The 25,653-nt window shown below is 43.5% G+C and overlaps 1 protein-coding gene across 3 annotated transcripts in view; it reads right to left on the bottom strand.

The window, feature by feature from the left end:
- GRIA1 (glutamate receptor, ionotropic, AMPA 1) overlaps positions 1-25,653 on the bottom strand; it is a 310,203-nt gene that overhangs the window by 58,028 nt on the left and 226,522 nt on the right. For all 3 annotated transcript variants that reach the window (XM_015423157.1, XM_015423156.1, XM_015423158.1), the window contains 2 exons: positions 21,431-21,637; positions 20,193-20,563 (listed from right to left, as the gene is read on the bottom strand). In XM_015423157.1, the coding sequence (XP_015278643.1) occupies positions 20,193-20,563; positions 21,431-21,637 (578 nt within the window). The remainder of the gene's footprint in view (positions 1-20,192; positions 20,564-21,430; positions 21,638-25,653) is intronic.

Here is a 25,653-nt window from a genome sequence, read left to right as displayed (position 1 = left end):
GGCAACCCTATCCCCTGCCCAGCCAATTATCAACCTACCTTTATTGCCCCCTCACTCTTCAGCTTTCCATCCCCCACACACCTGCAGCCTCTCCTGTGCTCTGAAGCCCTGACTACTACATCACATTGGCTGTCATACGGGGGCCACCTCAGCACCATATAAGGATAGAGAGCCCACCATTTTCTCCAGGGGAACTGATCTCTGCCATCTGGAAAGCACTTGCAATTCTGAGTGATCTCCAGCCCTCACCTGGAGATTGGACACATTTTACCTCAGAAGAGCAAACTGTTTAGAATGTTAGAGGCAAAAGCCAATCAAGTTGCATATGCAAATGACTTCTGTGTTTCGAGGCAAAGGCCAATGAGGATGCATATGCAAATAACCTCTGTGTTCTGACTGACTGTGGGGGGGGGAGAGGAACAGCAAACTGTTTAGAATGTTGGAGGTGAGGCTCAAGCAATGCAGCCAGTGGATAGGGACAGATTCTGAGTGACACACCAGGGCGCCAACCAATTCCGGAGCGTGTGGAATGTTCTAGAGAAGTGCCACCACCATTCAGCAGAGAGATTGTAACATGTGTACCTCAAACTGTTTTACCTCTGAAGAAGGCCCCCAACAAGGCAGAAAAACGTCAGGTCACTTGCACTGGCCATTGTGTTCAGCCACTTGCACTTTGTTACAAGGCTTTCATTGGTCTTTTATACGTTTTAACTGTCTTTCTAATAAAGACATGTATTTTTGTATATTATAAGTTTACACTAGGTTTTTAATACTGGCCCATTATCAGACTTCTTTCTTATCTCTGTGGTTCTTGATTCTAGTTTTTTAGGGTCAAATTTGTTTTCCCCTCCCTGTGTCTTATATCCTGCTGAGGTGCCTCCCCTCCCCAAACCCTGCCCTCCCCAGGCTCCACCGCCAAAATCTACAGGCATTTCCCAACTCGGAGTTGGCAACCCTACTCCTCACCCTGTTTTACTACTGACAATTGTCCATCCAACCCATTCCCTCCCCCAACAAGACTGAAAAAGCAGACTTGGGGGAGCTGTAAAATGGTGCAAGCATTTAATGGAGTTAAATACCTCCTTTCTCTTAGGAAAAAGGATCCTGTAACCACCTTGAGAGTTACTAAAACCAACCAGAAATGCAAACCCGCATGCTACCAGAATTTGAAGGGGCGTAGAGTTCTGAGTGGGGCTCTCAGTCATGTCATAGCACAACCCAGAAAATTTTCCTGCTGTCCTAATTTTAGTTCTAAGGCATAACAATAGAAGGTCAGCCTTTTCTGCATTAAAGAACAAAAAGGTTCAAAATGTGATTGTCATGCTGTCTTGAAATATTCAGAACTCCGAGGGGGAAAAACCTGCTCCTAAGTTAAATGGCTGTTCTCTTCATTTTAGGTGAGTTTAAATATTTAGCTCCTGCAGTACAGTAGCAATCACCTTCTAAATGCCCCTGCTGACTCGCTGAATATGAAAAAAAAGTCTATGGAAATCCCCCCTCCCTTCCCATGGTCTTCCTGTAGATCTCTGGCTTGTCACATCTTGGTTGCTATGGAAGGTCTACTGAGTCTGACACTGAAGAGCGCAAGTGTTTCTTCATTTGTCAACACACTAGTGGCCTATTGCGCTGTTTCTATGGTGCAGCCACAGCCAACTTCCTTCCTCTGCTTTTTAGGAGCAGAGACACGGAGTGCTGTCACCTCCTACTACCCTTCTGCTTCAGACTCCCATCTCACTGGGGGAAGTTAATTATGCTTTTAAAATAAAAAAGAAGGCCTGTTACAAAAGGAGTAGTTGTAATTATCTTTCCTCTCCAAAATCAAAGATTGTGGCAAAAGCTTTTGAAAGGGATTTTTACTGGGGGAGAGGGTGCTGTGCTAGAGGCTGCATTCAACAGAGGCTGTAGGGGGTCCAACCACAAATCAATAGACAGTAAGCATCTTAGGCTTCCTGTTTGACTCTAAGTAAGCCAGCACACTGGTCAGAAGAGGAACCACGAAGGTAGCTGAAACTGTACATGATTCAGAACAGTAAACTGAATATTAATATTAAATTAATTTACTTTTTTCTCATTTTAATTTTTTGTTCTGTTTTGAGATCCCAAAAATTTGATCAGGAAAAGGGGGAGCTATAGATCCTTATGTATAGGGATCAGGGAGCTTTGGTCTCTCTCACTGACTATGTTTTAAAAAGAAATTCTGTTGCAAGAAATGACTATATGGGATGACCTTCCTCCACTGACATATATAAATGCCAAAGGTTTAGAGATATCCTGGCTATGACAAAGAACAAGCTTTCGTGGTGTTCCACAAATGTTTCTAGACAATATTACTGTGACATTTCTGCTTTTAAGGCACAATAATGTTGTTATAAACTGAGAGAGATATTTTTGTTTATACAATATAGTCTGTTAGGAATAATTAGGGCTCTTTGCAGGTGACTTGCCCTGCATTTGAGTTCAGGTCTTTGTATTTTAATCCCAGGCTTCCTCCAAGGAAATCAGGGTAGATTAGGTTGAGAGCCTTGCTCGAGGTCATGCAGTGAATGTCATGGCTGAGTGGACATTTGAACAGGGTTTCCCAGGTTCTAGCCCAACAATCTTTTCTGGTGGTTGCTGTATCATTAATAAGGAATGCAGTTCAGCAATAGGGAAACAAGGCAATCACCAAGAAGTGATGGCAGAACTACAAATAGGTGCCATCTGATTACTTGGTCAGAGTACAGCCTGGAGTTTGTTCTCCAGAATGGAATGAAACACTGTTGGCTGCTTAGGTCCAATTCAATGTTTACATTTTGTACATAAGTATTATGGATGGGTACAAAAAGCACATGTGCTATATGAGTGCTGAATGGCTTTTCCTGAAACTGATACTTAAGTGGGGTGCTTCCAATTTACCAATTAATGTGGGAACATAACACAAACAACACATATGATTTAAATTTTGTCATAAGACAACTCCCAGATTCAATAGAGAGATTGCCCCATTATCTCTGAGCGTCAAGTCTGTTTCACACATCCAGGAGAATCACATTAAGAATGAAAGGGCTATTTTCGAGATGGTGAAATAGACTGCATCACTTGAGACTGCAGGTGCTAGACCAACCTTGAATGGTCTTTTGCTTCAAAAACAGGAAACGAGCCCAGCAAAGAGAAAGTTCTACATTCTCTCTCTCTTTATTTTTGCTGAATTTCTAGCTGCAGAGAGTTTTAAATAGAGGGGAGTGTGTATTCTGAAGTAGTTCCATCCACTTGACCACCTCAAGTTTCTGCCATTCTGTTGCTACCACATTTACATGCCTATGTGAACCAGGCCCATCATTATCCCACAGTAGTATGGGATACTAATTCTGCACGTTCACTACTTAGTTGTGGTACCAGCAATCACAAGGGAAATCATAAAGGATGGTCTTTGCTAACCAGCCATTTCTTTTCTCTTTGCTATGTGACTATAGGGTGTGATCGGCTCTTTCGATGGTCTACAAATGCAAACAAATGTTGGTAAAGAGGCGGAGCTCTGAGGTGATGGAATGGACTGCACTGCTTCAGACTACAGGTAATGAATGAATTCATGAAACAGACAAATAAACCATGCAAACAGAAAACTTGCATGGAGGGGGGAAGTGTTCTACTCCCTCTGTTTGCTTGCTATGCAGATTTGTAGTTGCAGGGAGGTTTGTTTGTTTTTTAACATAGGGAAGCTTTCCAAATGTGACCCTCCATGATCCCTCAGCAACACTCTGTAGTGGCACAGTCCATCCCCCCACTTAAGCATTCTGCCACCTCATTTTATTGAATGTAAAGAGCAGGACTGTGTTGTTCAGGTATGCATAAATCTTGGGGAAGTGCTTTCCAGACAGCTAAGAGAAAAGGAAAAGAGAGCTCAGTTAGCAGCGTCTTTCTCATCTGAGTTCCGGCAAGGGCTGAAAGCTAAAACCTTACTTGAGTTTGGACAGTCAGTAATCACATTTTAAATAAAGTATACAAATAAAAAGAGAGGGAACCTCCTTTTGTATTTTTAGGGCCTCTGAGGAAGAGACCAGAGCAAATCTTCAAAGGATGTGAAAATAATCCCATTTAGCAACACAAGAGAGAGCCTTGAAGTCTGCAAAATTGTCTGAGTGAGTGGAGTGGTCCTACCTCTTTACTTCAGGAATAGATCACACACAGGCTGTGTGGGGTTAAACGCAAAGTTACACTAGCATTGACTAAGATCTCTGCCTTATAGTTAGGGGACAATAGCTGAGCACCACCAGGGCTCTACTGGTAGCAGAAGCTCCTTTGCATATTAGGCCACACACCCCTAGTATAGCCAATCCTCCAAGAGCTTACAGTAGCCCCAGTAAGAAGAGCTCTGTAAGCTCTTGGAGGATTGGCTACACTAGGGGGTGTGGCCTAATATGCAAAGGAGCTCCTGCTACCAGTTGAACCCTGAACCACCAGAAAGAATTCTTCTCACAAATGTTAGATTCAAGTCCAATAAGATTTTCAGGGGGCTTTGACTCTCAAAAGCTTATAGCCTGAAAATCTTGGGGGTCTCTAAGGTGCTACTGGAATCAAATCTGACTGTTCTGCTACAGACCAATGCAGCTACCCTCTGATCCTCTCTCAAATGTGTTTTGGCTGTTAATCCAGGACCTTTGTCCATAGAGATCAATGACTGATTGCTACCAGATGACAAGAAGAGGGTAGATATAAACGTCAAATATGATCCACTGACCAGATAGAGTACTTTTATTTAGACATCTCTTGTAGGCATCATTATCTGTAGTTCAGTAACAGGGAAAAATAGTGTATACAGCGAGATCGATACCAAGCTGGAGTTGTGTGTATTTTTCATTGTAGCCGTTCTGCCTGGCATTCAGTCACACTTCTTGGCAGCCGTGTCCATGGGAAAAAAAATGTATGTTTTTGTATTTAATGCTGGAAAGTTTTACTCCTAGGTGTGCCGGCAAAATCCTGATTCAGATGACCCTCTATCAATGTCTTGAAACCCCCCCAAACCCAATAGATCTGAGGTCCTGTCTACCATGCCACAGCCTCTCCTTAGCTGCCACTGCTCTTAATATAATAAAGTTCCTTTATTCTTTTGTCTCTTTTTAGGGGATAATGCGCAAATCTGTTTACAGTAGCCTAGTAGTCACCAGTACCCAGAAGAGAGGAGTGTGTATATGTGTATTTTGGCAAGGGGACAACATGACCATATTTTGTTGAATGTCTAAAACAGGATGTAAAGAATCCAAGCAAAATCTAAGGATTCTGAAATCTCACTGAGGAAAAGAAGGCTTTCTGTGTGCACAGAAACCCCATGGATTTCCCGGTATCTGGACCTTGAGTGGCAGCAACAAAGTCTACTTTTGTCTCGGCTGAGGTGATCCTCTTCCCCTCATCACAGGAGCAGGCTCTGTCCATGTATCTGCATACGTACACTCTTGATCATATGTCAGGTTGAAAAAAATTGATCCTGCCTTGGCCCTGAGGGGAAAAGCTGAGATATAGAGCCCCAAATGTCTTCCATTTTTTCATTATTTTCTGGAGTTCTGGATATTGATGAGCTTTCTCTTTTCTCCTACGTACTGGTTCCTACCCAATCTTGTGCTACTGAAACTGTCCACGTACTAAGCAAATTTGTGTCTTATTTTTAGTTTGAGTGCATTTCTGCCATGTTTTAAGGCACTATCTTCAAAACATGTCATGTTAGATCAAGGCTTTTCTTAATGTCAGTGTGAATAAAATAAACAGCTCTGACCTTGTGGTTAACACAGGCCTCAGGCTTTTATCCTGAAACTCCTGCCGTGAGGTAAAGGCCACCACTGTGCTATTACTTGGCATCATTAAAGTATAATATCTCATGTTTTATTTTAGATCCTTGTCTTTTAAGCAGGGCTTTTTAAAAAAGGCCTAAAATGGATGAAATCTCCCCTTAAGATTTCCAAATTGTGTGAGCTGACACATTTCCATGAAATATTGGCCCAAAATTTATTATGCTGCATGTCAACAAGCTCTGTGGTAGCTCCCACTTTGTGGAACAGCCTGCCTGAGGAAGTCAGGATGGTTCCATGCTTCTGTCATTCAGTAGCATGTGCAAAACAGAAATGTTCAGGAGGGCATTTTTTTAAAAATAAAGGGATTAGAACTGTAGTAAAATTGAACTGTTCAAGAGGGTGCCTTTATAGTGGAATAGGATTGTAGTCTAGTGCAACAATTACTGCTGGTATCATCTTGCTTTTACTGCATAGTGTCCTTTCTTTGTAATTCCACTTTGTGTTTAACATAGTATACCCAGCCTTAGACAGATTCAGGTGGGTAGCTGTGCTGATCTGAAGCAACAAACAAAGTTTGAGTCCAGTGGCACCTTTAAGACCAACAAAGTTTAATTCTAGGCAGGGGTCATTTCGTAGAAAAAGAGCTAGGGGAACTCATTAGCATAACGCATTAGCATATGCCACACCCCCTAACATCACCGGAAGTGTGTCATAAGGCCACACCCCCTGACATCACCGGAAATGTGTCATAAGGCCACACACCCCGCCCCCAATGGTCCCGGCCGCCACCACCGGCCTTGCAGCTCCACTGCCGAGCCCCATGAGGGGCCCGGCGGTGGACCTGCAAGGCTGGTGGGAGTGCAAGGAAGCCCCGCGAAGGCGCTCCCTGGCCCCAGGCAGGTAGGGGTGGGGAGAGGCAGGGAGGAAGCAAATTACCCTCCCTCTTCTCCTGCCTCCTCCTGGCTGAATGAGGGCCGGAAGCGGGGCGGCCGGAAGCAGGGGGCGGGGGTTCGTCATGTGCCCCGCCCCCCACGTACCTCACCCGGGGGAACTGCATTCCCCCGCGTTCCCCCCCGAAATGACCTCTGATTCTAGGTATAAGCTTTCATGGGCATGCACACTGAACTGACCTCCAGAGTATAAGCTTTTGTGTGCATGCATACTTCTTCAGATCTGAAGAAGTATGCATGCACACAAAAGCTTATACCTTTGGGGGCTTTCAGACACACTAAATAACACACATCTACAATGCACTTTGCAAATTGATTTTACTGTGTGAAATGGCAAAATCTACTTGCAAATGGTCACTGAAGTGGATTGAAACTGCATTATTCAGCATGCGTGAAAGTGCCCTTTGTTGGTCTTAAAGGTGCCACTGGACTCAAACTTTGTTCTGTTGTTCACATTGTTTGCTAACTCTTTAATCCCAGTCCTATTGCATTGTTTACTGAATGCCTTATGGTGTCTGGTTACATAGTTTTATATTCTGTAGGTGGCCCTAAGTAGGCTGCAGGGGACAACTACTGGGAGCGAAAAGGGAGTGGATCCTGGTGCATCAGCATCACACATGTGCTGATGTCACTTCCAGTAAAATCTTCAGGTAAAATCACAAGTGGAAGACCTAGAAAGCCTAACCCTGATCTGAATGAATTAATGAATAAAATATACCTGGTAAATAAAGGACACCTTTAAATAAACAAAAGTACATAAAGTACAGAAAGCTCTTTTCTTTGTGCTTTTCTTTTCTTTCTTCTCCCCCCTCACTTTCAGCCAAAGCATCTCTTTGCTGAATTCCTGCATAGTGGAGAGGATTCCAGCTTGCATTCTCATTTCAAAAGGCCTTCAGCAAGGCCACATTGAAAGTGGACCCCAGAATATGTCCAATATGCTCCACTTAGTCTTGGCAGAAAAGTTATCTTTTGCTCATCTCATCCACTATGATTCCTGTTCTCATTGAGTTGTTGTTGTTCAGTCGCACAGTCGAGTCCGAGTCTTCGCGACCCCATGGACTAGATCCCGCCAGGCCCTCCTGTCTTCCGCTGTCCTCTGAAGTTTGCTCAGTTTCATGTTCGTTGCATCGATGACACTGTCCAACCATCTCATCCTTTGCCGTCCCCGTCTTCTTTGACCTTCAATCTTTCCCAGCATCAAGGTCTTCTCCAGTGAGTGCTCCCTTCTCATTTGGTGGCCAAAGTATTTGAGCTTCAGTTTCATTATCTGGCCTTCCAGGGAACAGTCAGGGTTGATTTCTTTTAGGATTGACTGATTTCATCTTCTTGCAGTCCAAGGGACTCTCAAGAGTCTTCTCCAGCACCATAGTTCAAAAGAATCTATTCTTCGGCTCTCGGCCTTCCTTATAGTCCAACTCTCGCAGCCATACATGACTACTGGGAATACTATTGCTTGGACTATGCGTATTTTTGTTGTACACCTCCCCTAATTAGAACCCAGTTTGGAAACTACTGGTCTTCACATTGTCTTTATAGTGAAAACATCTCCGTTACCATCCTTTTTTGAAGATATGCAGATGCCCAAGATATCTTTTCAGGATTAAAAACCACACTTTCCCAGCAGAACAAATTCAAGCAGGGGGCACTTTTGGAAGCCCAGCAAAACCAGTGTCTAATAAAAAAACCCCAGCAGAATCCATGGCCAATGCGGCAGAACTAATGTCAAATCAGAGGATCCTAGAAGGGTCCCCCCCCATTTTTTCAGAATAAAGGGCATTCCACAAAAGCCTTAAGCAAAGGGGAGCACCTTTACATGCCCAGAAGCAGGGATCTTTTTGTAGAAAAAGAGCTGCCGGAACTTATGATGACACCATAGCAAGAGATATTCAGAGGTGATTTGCCATTGTCTGCCTCTATGGAGTAATCCTGGACCCCATCCAAATATTAGTCCCCCATCCAAATACTAACCGAGGTGAAAGCGGCTTAGCTTCTGAGATCTGATGAGATTGGGCTAGCCTGGGCCATGGTAAATTACATGGTAAATTGGACTGTCAAACATATTTTACACATAATTCCAGGTTCCCTAGTATTACAGCCAATCTAGAAGCTTCATACCGCTTGCAAACTGCAAGGGCTGATGTTGCACATTTTTGTTCCCTTCTGTCCCCAAACAAGGCTCAGAGGCCTGAGACCTAATTAGAAGAGGAGAAGAGAAGAGATTGGATTTATACCCCGCCCTTCACTCAGAGTCTCAGATCAGCTTACAAACTCCTTTCCCTCCCCCCACCCCCCACAACAGACACCCTGTGAGGTAGGTGGGACTGAGAGAGCTCTTTCCAGAGCTGTCCTTGAGAGAACAGCTCTGACAAAACTATGGTTTGCCCAAGGTCATCCAGCAGCTGCAAGTGGAAGAGTGGGAAATCAAATCCAGTTCTCCCACACTTAACTACTGCACCAAACTGTGAACAAAATTAGGTCACTAAGCTAAGTTCCAGCCTCATCCCATCAAGTCCCTGGTTTAAGCCTTGGGATCCAGGAAGATGAAAAGGCAGGCTACAAGAGGTTAAAAGAAATTAAAAGTTTTTTTTAAAAAAACCCAGGAGTCCCTGAGAATCATATTCTTATATCGGTAATATCATATTGGCTTGGACCCAATGTAACTAGGAGACTGCCTTCTCCCATCTGCTCCCATTCTCCAAAATTGACTGAGAACACTCAATTTTAACATCTGTGCTCAAATACTAAGGGCACACTGATATTTATTTTCAGTGGCTATATGAATCTACTTTGAGTCTTGATTGCCACAAACATGTACACTGTTAAAATTAGGCTTAAAATAAACCATATGACTGCGCTATTAACAGCAACGCCTTTATATGATTGAAGAAGTCAAAAAGCACACAAAGAATACTGTTAGGAAGAACAGAAACTAGCTTCTGTGATAAATGCCATTGTACACAGCAGTTCTTAACAAAGGTATGCTTTGGTTAAAACTCTGTTCGACTCCTCACAGGGAAGACCATCTAATATCACATACATCACTCTGTGACACAAATGAACATACATCAACTGCCTTATACTGAGTCAGACTTTTGGGCTGTGATCACATGGTCTTTTTGAGCCCATGTTGCCACAGCTCCCTAATGGATTTAAAATGCATGCTCAGACAGCCACATCTGCATCCCGTCTGGCACTTGTTGCCCTCCTGCAATCAACCCTTTTCCATTGCGGTTTTCTCAACACTGGGGAAATCAGGTACTTTACAGTTGTTGCTGGCTTCACCCCACATTTCCATCTGTCTGGACTGTCTCCTAGCAAGTTGGAGCTGTTTAGGACATTTCGATGTTTTCCTATCACTTTTGTCATGTGCACTTGACTGGACCACCACTTGTGTGTTTCAGCTCTCTCCTGCCTACAGCTTTGCAACATGCGGAGTAGGGAAGGGGTTAATTGAGAATATGAATGTGTTTCAGAGGGAGAGGGAGTGAGAACAAAGCTGGTGACTCCAGCTTCGCTTCAAGCTTTTAAATAAAAACACCAGCAGCACACAGGACACGGGATGAAGATTCTTTATTCTCACCCCCCACTTTTAAACATTTGAAAAGTGGAATTTCTCAAAAGCACAGTTTCAAAAACACTGTCCTCACACTGGACTCCATTTCCCAGAAGCCTCCTTCAGCAATCTCATTGGCCATCAGCTGCCACCATTATGCCAGGAGTTTGAAGCACTAATTCCCATCAGTGCTTATGCGCATGCTTGGAAGACTGATGATTTTAAAAAAGCTGTCCGACTGCCCCATTCCCTGGCTGCTGCGTCTGATTGATAAAGGATGGGGTGAATGCATGGTGAGGAGGGTTAAGGGGGTCAATCTGATCAAAACTCTCCATTACAAAACAAACAAACAGACTCTGGCTCAATTAGAACTGGTGCCACACTGGATCAAATTGCCTGTCTGACTGCAACCTCAGTCTATCAAGGTCTGTATTTTGTCCTCTGACTACTGGCACAGCATTTCCAATGTCTCAGACTGAGGTGTTTCACATCACCTACTATCTGATCCCTGTAATGGATATGCCAGGGACTGAATCTGGGATTTTCTATATGTAAAGCAGATGTTCTACCATTGAGCTACAGCTCATCATCATTGATGTCTGCATTCATATGCTTGTCCAACTAAGGATCCTATTTGAGTGATGGAGGAATGAGCACAAATGCCCCCCTCCCCACAATATTCCAGAGCTGACTTGTAATATGTGTGCATCATAAATAGCTCCACGTACAAATCATATGCACTGCCATTTTTGAGATGGAAGAATTCCTCAGATGAAGCCCATATCAGCATTGGCATCATATTTATGGTACATACATCCTCTTTCACCACCTGAAGGAGGTCCTGAAAATGTGTACTGGCCTAATAACATACAGCTGAATACATGAACTTCCTCCACTGCACTCCACTTTTTGAATGATAAAAGCTACATCTATTATGTTTAGTCTGTGAAGGCATTTTCACACTGGAGTAGTAGGACTGTACTATATCTTCCAAGACAGTACTTTAGGGCACATATTCATAGAGGCAGTACACCCATTTCTATGACTCTACTATACTTTTTTTTAGGGGCATCATTATGTTCAGGTGAATACATGGATATTTTTATTTATATATTTATTAAATTAGATTGACTAGGCTGCCCTTTCCTACAAGTAGGTCTCAGGGGGGCTTACACCAAATGATATACAATCTCATACAAACAACATTAAAACAGTCCAATAAATAACAGTAGGTAAAACAGTATATATACAATGTATAAGATGGCGGAGAAGTACTAACTCCCCAGCATCCCTGGGGGGAGGGGGTTATGAGGAATGGGGGATTATATGAGAGTGCCAGAAGAAGTCCCGTCACCGTCCTCAACCAAAAGGCCAATGGAACATCTGGGTACAGAGCCAGCAACCATGCCCCCACTCCTCTCTATTCACATACAGTGAATACATGGATACAATTTCCCTCCTAGCTAAACAAAGATTTGTGGATTGCTAAAACATAGTAAGCAGTACTTAATGTGGTGGGGTTTTTTTTGTTCTTTCCTTTTCAATTAGGGTTGCTGGCTGATTTTTAGTTGATAATCAGCTTGAGTTTTACTCAATTATTTGATAAAATGTAATTAAATTGGCTTATCAGCAAGCAATTGACTTTCAGTCAATGTGTTATGGGAATAATTTTTGTACCATCAAAACCTCAATATAGGTACTTTTTGAAAGCTATAAAAGAAGGTATGAGATAAATTTACATTTTAACACGTTGCAGTTTAGCAAACAGAGCTAATTTTTGCCAAACAAAAAGAACAGCATCATTATTTTCTTTCAAATTCTGGCAACACGCCAGAATCAAAACCACTTTTTACAAAAATAGGTAAGACCATCCTTCAGTCTCAATTGCTCCCTACCAGCCCTGTAGCTAGACAGTTTATGGTGGGGGTCCACGTGACCTGATGGGACAGTGATGTGTATTAGAGCGAAACTACTCAAAGCATTTGGGACTCTCAAATGGGTGTTTTGGTCTCTTTGGGGAGGGAGGAGTTGCCTTTGGAGAGCTAGCCCTTAAAGGGGAGGTCAATCTCTTCTGCTTTTTCCTTTCTCCCCCCATTTTTCAAAGAATCGACTATATTTAAATAATCTCTGCCTCTCGGCTAAAGCTCCTTTGGAGGGACAGATTAAAGAACTGCAATTAAAGGCTACAATTCTCTGTACACTTACACTCTGCCTTTCCAACTGGCCTCACTGCACAGCGTTTTGTGCTCAAAGTTTGTGCTCAAAGAAGGGTTGTAACAGGTGCAGTCCCCATGTGGTGGCTCCAGCTTACACACCATGCAGCCTGAGGCTTGAAAGAGGTGGCCCGGGCTGGGCCATGGCATAATGCATACAAAAGTCTTCACAAAAGGATGGTAGCAACTGAGAGTGGTGTGCCTAGAAGCAGCCCCAGGGCTCCCTCTGCCTCCTGGGGGAAGGGAGGGGGGACCAGGGGAGGGGGGGCCAGGGAGGATGCAGGGCACATTCATGAGGGAGCATTAACCCCAGGGCCACTGGTAGCTACAGGCCTGCTACCTACTGAAATTTCCTTCCTTTGATTCAAATTCAATCAATTAAAGTCTGAGATTATGAATTTCTCTAGTAAATCAATTAGAGCTTGCAGACCAGATTTTAATATAATGTTAGCTACCTTGAACTTTCAACGTAGGAGCAGCACAGAAATGTAAACAAACTACATGATTAAATAAAAGAATTCATTAATCTAACAAATATCATTCCCTTTTATCATGACGCAATACAGAAAAGCAAATCACCTCCGTTAAAAATCTAATACAGTTAAATTGTTCCCTTATGAAGAGCTCAGTATAATATGCTTTTGGAAACCAAATTAAAGTTGTAGCATCCAGTTATGCTACCCTAATCCAAAAACATGCGGCTAAAGTAAGAGAGAGTGGTTGAAATTTCAATCTTCCTCTGCTGGGGCGCCTAACAAGAACCTTAATGAGCATGAGATACTATCAAGAATCAGGCAATGACCTTTTAAAGTCCATTAGTATCATAAATGTTACAGCTGTCCAAGTGCCTCCAAGGTCTCTGCTTCTCTACTGCCTCTCGTGAGTAATTTGTCTTGTAGAAAACAAACAGCTCAGAACCAGGGCATATGGGCAGTGCTTTACCACTTCCTGTGCACCAATAATTATATGAGCTGGTATCATTTCCTCTTTTTGTCCCTTGTATTGTGCTGTTTTATTCTGTCCTCAGAGTCAATATATGATGAGCTTCCAGCAGGATTTACACTGTGCAAATACATGTCAGGCCAATAATTTCTTTAAACGGCCTTAGGGAGAGGGAGGAAAACCTCAACAACACACATTTGATTTTGTGGGGATTACAACAATTTGAACATGAAGATACCTCAAGGATAGATTGCCCGACTACAGTTTGGAGGCAAGAATGAACTGAAATTCATGTGTGTGATAAAAAGTCAAAGCTGCTACCAAATTTGGTAAAGTTGCAATAGGCTTGCCAGAAGTCTGTAGCCCTGTATATCCACACTGATGAGACGATCGGTCTTATGGTTGCCAGGCCAGCACCTGGCAATCCTGGAAGCTTTTGGGGGAAGCAACATAGAAACCACCAAGCTAAAAGTAGGAGGTCATGTGATATCTAGATCATGCAAAGTCATGTGTCATGGCAGAACTGTGGGCAGCAAACCAAGAGAGCCATGGACAAGAAACACAAGCTGAACAGCAGATACGTTACTGCAGTGATCAACAAATCAGCACAGGCAGGTTCAGAGACTCTCCTCATAAAAAGGTCTCTCTTGCTTTTTCCTGCCTGGCACAGCCTTGTCATCACCCTCTGCCAGTCATCCTGTGCTTCTCACCAGTGGTAAAGAGTACCTCCCCCATCAAATCTCTACAGTCTTGAGGAGAGGAGGCTCCCCACTGCAACCACAAATGCACTGGAGGCCTGATTGTAGACAGTGACAGGTGGGATTGCCAATTCTGTGTTGGGAAATTCCTGGAGATCTGCGGGGGAGCCTGGGGAGGGTAGAGTTTGGGGAGGGGAGGAAGCTCCAGAAGGATGTGATGCAGTGGAATCCACCTTCCAAAACTGCCATTTTCTCCAGGGGAACTGATCTCCATGGACTAGAGATCACTTGCAATAACTGTCCCCTGTTTTATCTTCAGAGAGGGTAACTGGGTAAGGTAACCCAGCGAGGTTTTTGACCCAAGTGATCTGGATCTCCCTGGTTCTGTTCCAGCACTCCAACTGCCACACTGAATTTCAGTTTTATCTAGATGTGGGAAGTGGGTTATCTGATTCTGGATGGGTGCTCTGTTTAGCAGTACTGAGCATGTGGCAATGAATTCTGTTCCAAAACTAAATCTCTCTCTCTCTCTCTCAACACATGCAAACACAATGAAGCACCAACAAACTATCCAGCAGAGAGAGTGTTCAAATCCCTAGTCTAGCACAGAAGACTTTGCTGGGTGACTTTGGACCAGTCACACACTCTTGGCCTAAGCTACCAAATGGGTAGCTGCCTTGAACTTTCAACATAGGAGCAGCACAGAAATGTAAACAAACTATATGATTAAATAAAAGAATTCATTAATCTAACAAATATCATTCCCTTTTATCATGACTCAATACAGAAAAGCAAATCACCTCCGTTACAAATCTAATACAGTTAAATTGTTCCCTTATGAAGAGCTCAGTATAATATGTTTTTGGCTGTGGCTGGCAGTCCAGGGGGTGTGGCGAGCATGTGTTGGCTTTCCCCTGAGGGTGTAGCGCATGGCTGGGGGTTGGGGGCTGGGAAAATGGAGTCCCTGGGTGTTTTGACTCTTTTTGGGTGTAAAGGGGACTTGTGTTTTGTGGCTGGGGAATACTTTGAACGAGCTGGCTTTTTGCTGTGAATGTGTGAAAACGGTACGATGCTTGTGCTAACATTGTATGAGGCCATTGTCTTAGATTTGTGTCCCTGCTTAGTGCAGACTGCCCCTCAGGGGTCTTTTGGTCAGCTCCAGGGAGCCCCCCTTGCATGCGTTCCTTTGAAGTGGCACGGCCATTCGAAAAAGCCATTGGAAAATCCCTCCCACACCCGCCCTGTACATAATGGGTACGCCATGAAATCTGGGGAGAGCGTGACCCACCTGAGATTGGTAATATTTCCTAAGCATCGAGGGATCCCCATAATCGTTCACAATCACCATTTTCTCCGTGGTCGTAAGTGCAGCCTTACAATGACCTTGCCGCAGCGAAATGGCATGGGCCTGTTCTGATCTGTCTTTATCTCTATGCGAACAGTCTTGATGTAGTGCTTATTGACCGGTACATAGTGGGGCTCGTTATAGAAGACCGTGATAAAGTCGTGAAGCTTCCCCTGTGCGGGAACACAGCGTAGAAGAGGCACCACCGTGTCCCCCACTTTTTGGTGTTCTATGATATCCGTGTACAGGTACAGGGTATTAAATCCCCCGTAATATCTGTGCAGTTCTGGGGTTTTTTGATGGGGACGTTGGGAGGAGCCCCCATCATGTAGGCCAATTCTTTACTCATCGTGACCGAGTAAATATCAGACCCGATAAACCGCAGCATCGCTTGCGTAGGATCAAAATAGAACTGTAGATCGGATGGAGGCCGCGTCTGTTTTTTGACAATGGTATTCATAAATTCAACTATGCCGCGAATATCATAGTATCCGGGGCGCACCTGATATTCATGGAGAACTGTCCCATTAGAAATCTGGAATTTAGCCGGCTTGGTAAGTGTGTACCAGTTGTGGGGGTAGTGAATTTCCACCAATCCCACCTCCCATTCCCCACACAACTCCAGAGGTTTAAACAAACGCACTGTGAAAGAAGCGCTGGTATTTTCAGGAAATAGATCCTTAGAAGCGTTGCTGGGAAGTGTAACATAAAACCCATCATCTTCCATCCTGCTCTGTGATGTCTTCAGTGGGGACCCAGCTGTTAAATTTAGGCGGCCACCCCCGCCACTTGACTAAGAAAAACTTCTTTTTCCTGTCTGCTTGGCTTTTTATAATTTTCTCGATCTTGTATGTTCTGTCTTTCCAATTGCTCACTTTTTGCAGCTCCTCTGGGTAAAAACCTCCCAGGACCGGCTCACCGTCAAAATCTACCAGCCGGTACATGGGCCTCTCGCCCCTTCTGACTACCTCTTCTATAATAAAGATTTCATTGGTGAAAGACTGTTCATACCCCTTCTCAAAGGTCCCCTTTGCTCTAGAGACCCTCACGCGGTCCCCTTTTGTAAATTGAGGCCGTGTTTCTTTGGGGGGGGGGAACCCAAGACCGTGCCGTATATGTGTCTCCACACTGCAAGTGCGTTAGAAGGCTTCACGTCTACGGGCCGTGTCTGAATAGTTCTGTGGTAGCTGTGGTTGTAGCTTTTTACCAGATCCTGTAGCACACCCCTATAGTTAAAAGTGTTCTTGGCTGTAAAATATCACCACATCTTGGTCTTTAAAGTTCTGTTAAACCTCTCCACCACAGAGGCCTTGACTTCGTTGTTGGTGACAAAGTGGTGAACTCGATGGTGTTTTAACAGAGCCCCCACTTTTTTATTGAGAAACTCTTTGCCCCTGTCTGTTTGCAGCTTCTGTGGGGTTCGCCCCGACTCCTGGAAAATGCTTTTAAAAGCGGTCGCCACCTCTGTCACACCCTTATCTTTCAGCAGCACGGCCCACGCGTATTTAGAAAGGATGTCTATCACCGTTAAAATGTATTTGTAGCCCCCCTTGTACCCGGAGTATTGTTGCATATCTACCAAGTCCGCCTGCCACTGCTCATCGATATCCCCCACGATTACCTTGTTTCTTTTGAAATGCACCCTGGCTGGTTTATGGATGCTGTATGCCTCTTGCTCACCGAACCACGCTTTCACTTCTTTTCTGCTCACCCTGTGGCCCCTCTCGGAAGCGGCCCGAAAAAGATATTCAACCCCTCCTTTTAGTATATTCGTAAGACACTCCATGACGCCGCACTCTCTTTTGCCACAATTAAAGTATTTTTTATTAGATGACAAAAATATACAGACCATTGCTCTCCACCCCTACCCCTTCACTCGGACTCCTCCTGCACATGTTCAGCCTGCTTTTAACTTTTCTGCAAACACTTTTTAAATTTCACAATATTGAGAAATAGTGGTCAAGGACCCCTGGTTAATTCAGTTTGACTCCAAAATACTGAATTTCAGCCGGTCCTACCCGTAAAGAACATTCTTGAAAAAGCATATAGCTTCCGCAGTCAGAGGCAGTCTATCTGAAAACCTTTCCAGCCATGAAACTTTTTAATATATTGTACAGGCTGTCCGGCTTATGTTGCTTCTTCATGGGTGGTGCCCCACCCTTCCTTCTTATCAGCCCCCTCCAGAGACTGCCCAACCCAGCCACGGTCTGGCTAGGGTTAAAATCTCAAGGTTTGAGAAACAGGTTATAACTTATGAATTGAACAGCAAGTTTAAGTTGGGGGCCTTCCATGGCATTTTAAAGAGCCTGCCACATTAGGCAGTTTAACTCTGCAGCCGTCAGTACACTGGGCAGACTTTGGGCAAACCTCCACCCTTCCAAAACTGCCCCCCTCCACCCCTTATTTCCTTAACATTTCCCTGCCTGAAAGAGCATTTCATGCCCCATGTATGTGCTGCTTTTTGGGGACTGTTGGAAAATGTTGTAGTATAATCTACCAGACCCCTGCTCACTTGCAAAAAACTAATTTCACACAAATTGAATAGCCTTTCTTTAATACATGCAGACAGGGAAGACTTTCACGGGCACAGAAGCTGGTGTGTGTGGGGGGGAATCTTGTGGAGTGTGAGGCTCCTGGCATGGACCTGCCTGCTTTGAGGGGGAAACCTGCGGCTAGCAAGCGCAAAGGGAAAGGAACAGACACCCCACTCCTTCTGATTTATTTCCTTAAGATTCCCCCGTCTCAAAAATGTGTATGTGCTGCTTTTTGGGGACTGTTTGTATATCTTCTGCCTGCTTTGTGGGAAATGTGGCTGGCCCACACCCCTGCAAAGGAAAGGAGGGGGGGTATATCTTCCAGGCAAAGCACGTGTGTCTCTCTCTCTGTCTGACAGCCTGCCTATCAGGCTGTGATATTTATTCATGTTGAAAAAGCAAGAGCTGTCATTGGACACCTTTGAACTGACAGTCTGCAGTTGGCTGAATGAGAGTGTGTGGGAGGGTACCAGAATGACAGCTGGAGAATAGCTTGCGGGTTGGTTCAGGGACAGATCAAAGTTTCCCGGGCTGAAAAGAGAGAGCCCTCGTTGGCTGAATGTGTGTGTGTGGCCCTGCCTCTCTCCTCCCTGCTTGCACTGTGCAGTGCAAGCTGGGAGGGGGGAGGAGGGAGGGAGTGGGGAGACTGTGGCATTCTGCTCTCCACAGTAAGAAAATTCTGTTGCTGTGCTGTCTTTAAAAAGGCTGTTTGCAAACTGCTTTCTTTAAACTCTTGCTTTTAAAGGGGGGATCTGTGTGTGTGGGTTGAGGGGTGTGTGTGTGATTTAGCTTTTCATCTATTGCTAGAACTGCTGGGGGGAGGGGGGTCTCCCTGGCTTCTAAGACTGTCTGCTTGCTTGGAGCTAACGTTTAAACACTCGCCTATAAGGCTTGTCTATATAATTTCCTAAAGATTTTTCCTCTGTGGGAGTGGGGTGGGGGAAGGGGCTCTCTCTATGCTTCTCGGCTATGCTGCTTATCTATCCTTGGCAGAACAGCACACAAAATGCAGACAACGTTTTTTAAAAGTGCAGTTTCCCCCCCTTTTGCTTTGCCACAAACCAGCTGCTTTTGCTTTGTGGGGCTTGCAGAGGGGTGGGGGTGGAGGTCCCCTGGCTCTGTCTCAGTGGGGCTGGGGCTCCACAGGGGGTCCTGGAGAAGAGGGGCCAGTCTGCACTAAAATGGTGCTAATGTTTGGCTTTGGGGCAAAGGAACCTTTTTTCCTTTTGGCTCTCTGTGAGGCTTGTAAGGGGGGGACTCCTGGATCTGCCTCTCTGCCTGGGGCTTACAGAGGAAGGTGGGGGGCATGTAAGGTGGGGCTCCCTGGAGCCGACCAAAAGACCCCTGAGGGGCAGTCTGCACTAAGCAGGGGCACAAATCTAAGACAATGGCCTCATACAATGTTAGCACAAGCATTGTACCATTTTCACACATTCACAGCAAAAAGCCAGCCTGTTCAAAGCATTCCCCAGCCACAAAACACAAGTCCCCTTTACACCCAAAAAGAGTCAAAACACACAGGGACTCCATTTTCCCAGCCCCCAACCCCCAGCCATGCGCTACACCCTCAGGGGAAAGCCGACACATGCTTGCCACGCCCCCTGGACTGCCAGCTGCAGCCCTCCCCTTCGAGCAGGGGCCTCAGGGAGGCGGGACTAAACCACAAGAAGGGAGGGGGGAGCACTCATCAAATCTTTGACTTGACATAAGGGTGTCCTTAGTTCCTCCTGGCAGCTGTTTAGAAAGGCTTATTTAAGCAGAGGTTAAATATAAGTTAATGCTTAATTATTTTGAGGGACATTTTCCCCCAAATACACAAACTAGCGCCTGAACGATAAATGTACAATACCAATTGTAGTCTCACTCGTAACAGTATCATAGACATCTTTATAAACTGGAAAGTCTTCTGCATGGGCTACACATTTGTAGCCCATATAAATAAGCCTTTATATATTTGTTTGCAATAGGAAAAAAACAACAGTAAAGACAAAACACTGAAGGACTGCTTTGATAGAAGTAAAGCTAAGATTAATTTGGTGCTTAAAAAAAAGACTATTATGAGATGATTCCTTAGTTGCTGGAGCTTCAGATAAATGTATCCTGGTTAAATCAATTCATGCATAAAATCTCCCCAAAAAATCCATAGCATTTTGAAAGACCATTGATAGAATACATATTGAAAGGAAATTACTAACCTTGGAGATATATCACACCCTTGTTGCATAAAAGCTCCCAAGGAGAACCAGAGACTGTTAAATATCCCAAATTCGTTTGTTTGGTCATTGGCTGGCTGGTCACGTCCTTCTTCCAGCTCCTCATTGTGCCACTCATAAGGGCTGAAGCGACTGACCAGAAAAAGGACAACACTCACTCCAATGTAGGCAAAAACAATGCACATCCAAATCTCATAAGCTAGTGGATCCAGAAAGGAAAAGACCCCCGGCTTGGACTTTTGAGGTTTTTTAATCATGATAGAGATGCCCAGGCTCATAAATGGTTTGGAAAAGTCTATAACTTCCTCTCGCACAAGCGTGATAGTCAATGGTGCAACAGCTACATCAGCATTCTGAAAGGAAAAGGAGATCAGTATGAGACAGATGTTTAGAAATCTGCAATGCACCAACCACAGAATATATCAAGAGTGGGTTTTTTGTTTGTTTGCTTTTTTGCAATAAATACATTTTTTTTACTTCTCAGTGTTTATCAATCAGAGCATCCTTTGTTTTATTTTAGAAAGTTTACTTTTCAGCACTATTGAGTTTTACAAAAAGCCAAATAATAATTTCAGTTTTGAAAAGAGCAAATCGTATTTTGCTGCAATACTTCTGTTTGTGTTGGTTTTTCCCCCCTCCCCTTCTCTGCTGCTGATTAATTTAGGCAGGTTTATGGTTTATTTGCAAAACTAATTCCATGGTGGCTTTGTTCTTTTTTTAATTGTTAACAATAGTAAATCATATCCTAGCAAATTTAACAGGACTGATGCCACAGTCCAGCATCTGTGACATCTAAATTCGTTACTAAATGCTGCCATTCAAAAATGACACGATAACACACTTTAAGACTGCAAAAGCCGAAGATGAAAATCACTTGCTGGCATGATGCCTGGCCATTTACTTCAAGTAGAAATGCTTTGTTGCTAACAAATGACTGATACAGATAATTTTAGTTGATTGAAAATGGTCCAGCTAAGTGGAGATTTGCCAACTGTGCAGTATCATTAATGATATGATATATCAACTAGCACAGATTTTAATATCTGTCTTGGTGTTACTGGTGAATAACGATAAGCCACTCAACAACCATGCACAAATGACAAGTGATCTTGATGCAAAATCATCTAGTGCTTGTCTTAACTGAATAATACTCTTGGGGATATTCTTGCAACATTAGCAATTACAATTTTTAAAACACTGGATCACAGCTAGAAACTTACTCCATATACTAACTCCCCGACCATGCCATTCCATAATTTAGACTCAGGATCTCGGGCTCCATACTTCCCGTCGCTAACAATTTGCAACCTGTATTGGTAGCCAACATGTTTTGCGATCTCAGCAGCCAACTCTACGCAATATCCTTCATACCTTTCATTTCCTTCCAACTGCTCATAGCTCTTCTTATGCATCACATATGGGGCTTCCTGGCAGATAAAGAACAAATTATAGAGCCATGGTTCAGGGTGTGTGTGTGTGTGTGCTCATAGTCTTGTGTAACAGAAAAAAAGAACAAAAATGCTCAGTGCTCATGCCAGGTTCTAAGGGAAAAAACTCTGGATCTAATCTCTTCCAGGTGATTAATGGAAATGTATATAGACAATATGGCTAAGGAGAAAGGGTAATACAAATTGTGCAATGACCACCTCAAAAACTTCACCCAAAGTAAAGTCGAACATTTCATCCACCTGCATATTGTCACCCTATTCGAATCACTGAAGTATACTGAGCGAACCCACTGATAATGTCAAGAGAAAGATAAGCACAGCCTATAGCTATATAACTTAGGGAACAATCCTAAACAGGTCTTCTCAGGATAAGTCCCATTTTACTGAATAGGACTTTCTCCCGGGTAAGTGTTCTTAGGATTGCAACATAAATTATACAATACCTATCCGTCTCTAAGTTGACCATGATATGACTAGCACTTTCCCCTTTTCCCCCGTATTTCTTTGAGTTGCAAAGAAGTTGCCATTTCTAGAAGGCATGGTGGCACTGAAATACTGGCCAACTTACAAGGCTACCCTAAGCAGTGTAACATCCTCCTAAATCCATAGAAACCCATGGGCAGAGACTATATAAATCTGTTTAGGATAGTACTGTCTCCTGCTAAGTATATCCTACAGCAGTCACATCAAATAAAGCAAATATAACAATAAATTAAGTAAAAAATATTTCTGTATGGCAAATACAGTACTAAAAGACATAGGATCAATGATGGAAGAAATAGCAGTGACAAGTATCTATTGTACTTGCATCCAGCTCTTTCTCTAAGGAGCTCACAGTGGCATGCATGGTCATTCCCTCTTCTATTTTATCTTCATGATAACCCCATAAAAAAAGTTATACTGAGAGAGAGTAACCAGTTTAAGATTACTGATCTGAACATGCCTTTTCCTGTCCTAGTTCAACACCCTAACCATGGTACTGCAACATTCCAATAGGATCTCTTTCAAATCATGATTCACATTATGTGAATGTCACTCACAAATGCAGTCATAGAAATTGATTAACTCAAGAAGTCTGGCTCTACAGCTGAGCAGAACTAATGTCCTCAGACACAGGTAAATGTAACATGTGAACCAGGCGATCACAGGTGGCATTAGCAGCATTTCCGATTACAGTGGCAACAGATGGCACAAAATTCTGCACTTTCGAAAAATCTATATAGATTACAGCACATCACACCTTTCAGAATCCATTCTAGAGTCTGAGGATTGCTACTGAAGTGCAGATAGAGTTTAGTCCTTTGGGGAAGGTTTTCAGTGGTGAAGCACCATTTACCTTAGCAGCTGGGAGATTGCATTAGATTGGTGATAATGATGTTCCTTGGGATAGTATGACTCTGTTGTGCCAGACCTTTTGAGGAACTTACCAGATCCCATGATATTAATCCATTGTGACTTACTGATATAAATCAGCACACTTTTAGTCATACGATCTTGCAAGCTTATCTTTCTCGGTTAGCTGGAAAATAGTTATAACAGTATTTACTCATGGGTTACAGATCTTTGCCTCTGGCTATCAAGTAGTCCAAGGACTGTGCTGAGTATTTCTATGGTAGCTTTCTGCAGTGGAGTTCCATCATTTTGCCTTGGTCAGAGATGGGAGCAGTTACCTGGCAGCCCCTAAGCTTGGAGAGAGGGAGGGGGAAGAAAGAGGGACAACATTTGGGTACATCTAAATTTCCATGAGAATGGACATGCTATGGAGGTGAGATGGGGTTTGGGGTGAGGTCCTGATTTGGCACTTCTACAAATATTCTGCCCTTTCTCCCTTCCTCTTAAACAGGCAAAGAAGATGGACAATGCAACAGGCTTCTTCAATTCTCTAGGATATATAGAGATTATGTATTTGCGTATTGTCTTCTTTCCCCCCTAGCATCCTATTTTTGCTGTGATCTGTAGAGTTTCTTGCCCTGGGAACCCAAAGCCATTTCACATTTCAGTCTTCCTTTTGGTTTCATGGTGAGGAAAAAGAACAAGAATATTAAAAAAGTAACAGGGTTTTTTTTTTGCAACAGGACAGCCATTGTGAGAAAGATCTTTATACAAGGGATGGTGGCATAGGATTGGATTTCCTTGATATGTATATTGACTTTCAGTGATGTTAACCCAAAGGAAATGCAAGATGAATAAATAATCTGTTTTTCTTCCACAGACATGTTCAAAAATTTGATTTGTGAAACCTCATATATGGATGCTGCTTTGTGTATCATGGACAAAGCGGGGAAATGCCCAAAGTGAAGGAAAATGCAAGGTTGGAGGATTACTTCTAAAAACTGATGACTAGTGTGCAAAGTGCATGTAACGCTCACTGATAAAATAAGTTAGTTGGGAAAAATACATTTTAGTACAAAAAGAATCAGGGGGGGGAGACAGCTTTGGGGGGAAATCAGAAATATACAAATGTGGGTATTTGTGGGTGTATTTGGTGCTCATGCTCAGTTGTTAACAGCTGTTCTCTCCTTCAAGAATGGTGGACCTGTAGGCACAAAAGGCAAAGTTATAGCTACTGGCCATCAATAGGTAGTGCTGTCATAGATCAGACTCAACCAATCTTGATTCTTGCTTAAACATGTACTTCAAAGTCCTTAACAAAAGGAGACCCATATATCAGCTAAGGGAAGCAAACTCACAGCCCTACTACCCTGTTTATTATTATGGGCTAGTTGACACACCCATCTGGCTGAGAGGCGTCTACATGCTTCTCCCCTCATATCCAGGAACACATGATATATAATACAGGCCATATGCTCATAGGCCCAATCTTAGTAATCATTATAGCACAAGAATTGTGTGTTTATGTGTGTGCACGTGTGGTCTCACAAAACATACTTATGCATGTACTTGCAGCCCTTGCAACACTCATCACCTCGTTTGTTTGATGAGGGGCATATTCTTATCCTTTGTTTGTTTAGTTTGTTTCATTGGCCTTCTAGCCCGCTCTCCCCCATGCAGCAAGCTCAAAGCGAGTTACAACATTCTTAAGAGCATACAAAGCTTTAAAAATAAAATATAGCCATAAAACAGATACAAAACAGTATTACTGTATACAAACCTCAAGGGGCGCCAGCAAGACAATTTGCTGAATTGGATGACGTTCCCATATATAGCTGCAGATCTAAAAAGTGCAGGGGAAGCGGATGGGTGGAGTAGAGCAGCTATGATGGATCAAAACGCTGCTAGACAGAGTTGAGCTAAACAGAGCAGAGCACGTGTACTGTACCATGTGTTTTAAATCCCCAGCCAGGTGAGTGTGTCAACTGTCCCCCAGTTCATTGTTACCTGCTTGCAAGTTCTTTATGTCACTGTTTACAGCTTTTGCTACTCTTGTCTGGTTGCAGTAGAGACGATCACAGTTTGTTAAAAATCCAGAAAAGGCAGAGAAACCTGTTCAAGCACTCTCTGTTCTTTAGGTGGAGTTAAGGGTGCACTATGAGAAGATTTTTTTTTTTTAAGAAATCCACTTGTGTTGTCACTGTCACCCTGGGGCAAGCCATGCTGCTCATGCCATTTCCTGCCGGAGGAGAGAATGTTTGGAATTGGTCAGACAGCTGTAGGGCATTTCATGATTTCTCACCCACCTACCACACTCCCATAAATCCCCCATGTGTCTACTGCAATATGTACTTACCTGAAGGTTATAGTTAACATGGGATGCTTTGGAAATCATTCTATACAAAATTCCCAGATGTTGGAGTTCACTATTCCTGGAAATTGTTATCAGAGCAGAATTCAAAAAGTCTGAATGTTGAGTGTGTTCTTCAATGCACTCACGAAAAGAAATCAAAATAAATATAGTATCGTACTTACTGGTGGATAGCAGGTACAAGGTGGAGGAACGCAACATAAAGCATTCCACCTATCTCCGTGAAATATACAGGACCACAGTGTAGGATGCCACAGCCTTTGTGTGGGAGCTGGAGCTGCAGGAGCCACCA

This window comes from Gekko japonicus, unplaced genomic scaffold, assembly GCF_001447785.1.
Source record: "Gekko japonicus isolate JY-2015 unplaced genomic scaffold, Gekko_japonicus_V1.1 scaffold577, whole genome shotgun sequence".
Lineage (NCBI taxonomy): Eukaryota > Metazoa > Chordata > Lepidosauria > Squamata > Gekkonidae > Gekko > Gekko japonicus.
The sequence above is the reverse complement of the archived record's forward strand: the minus strand, read 5'-3'. Positions and strand labels throughout refer to the sequence as shown.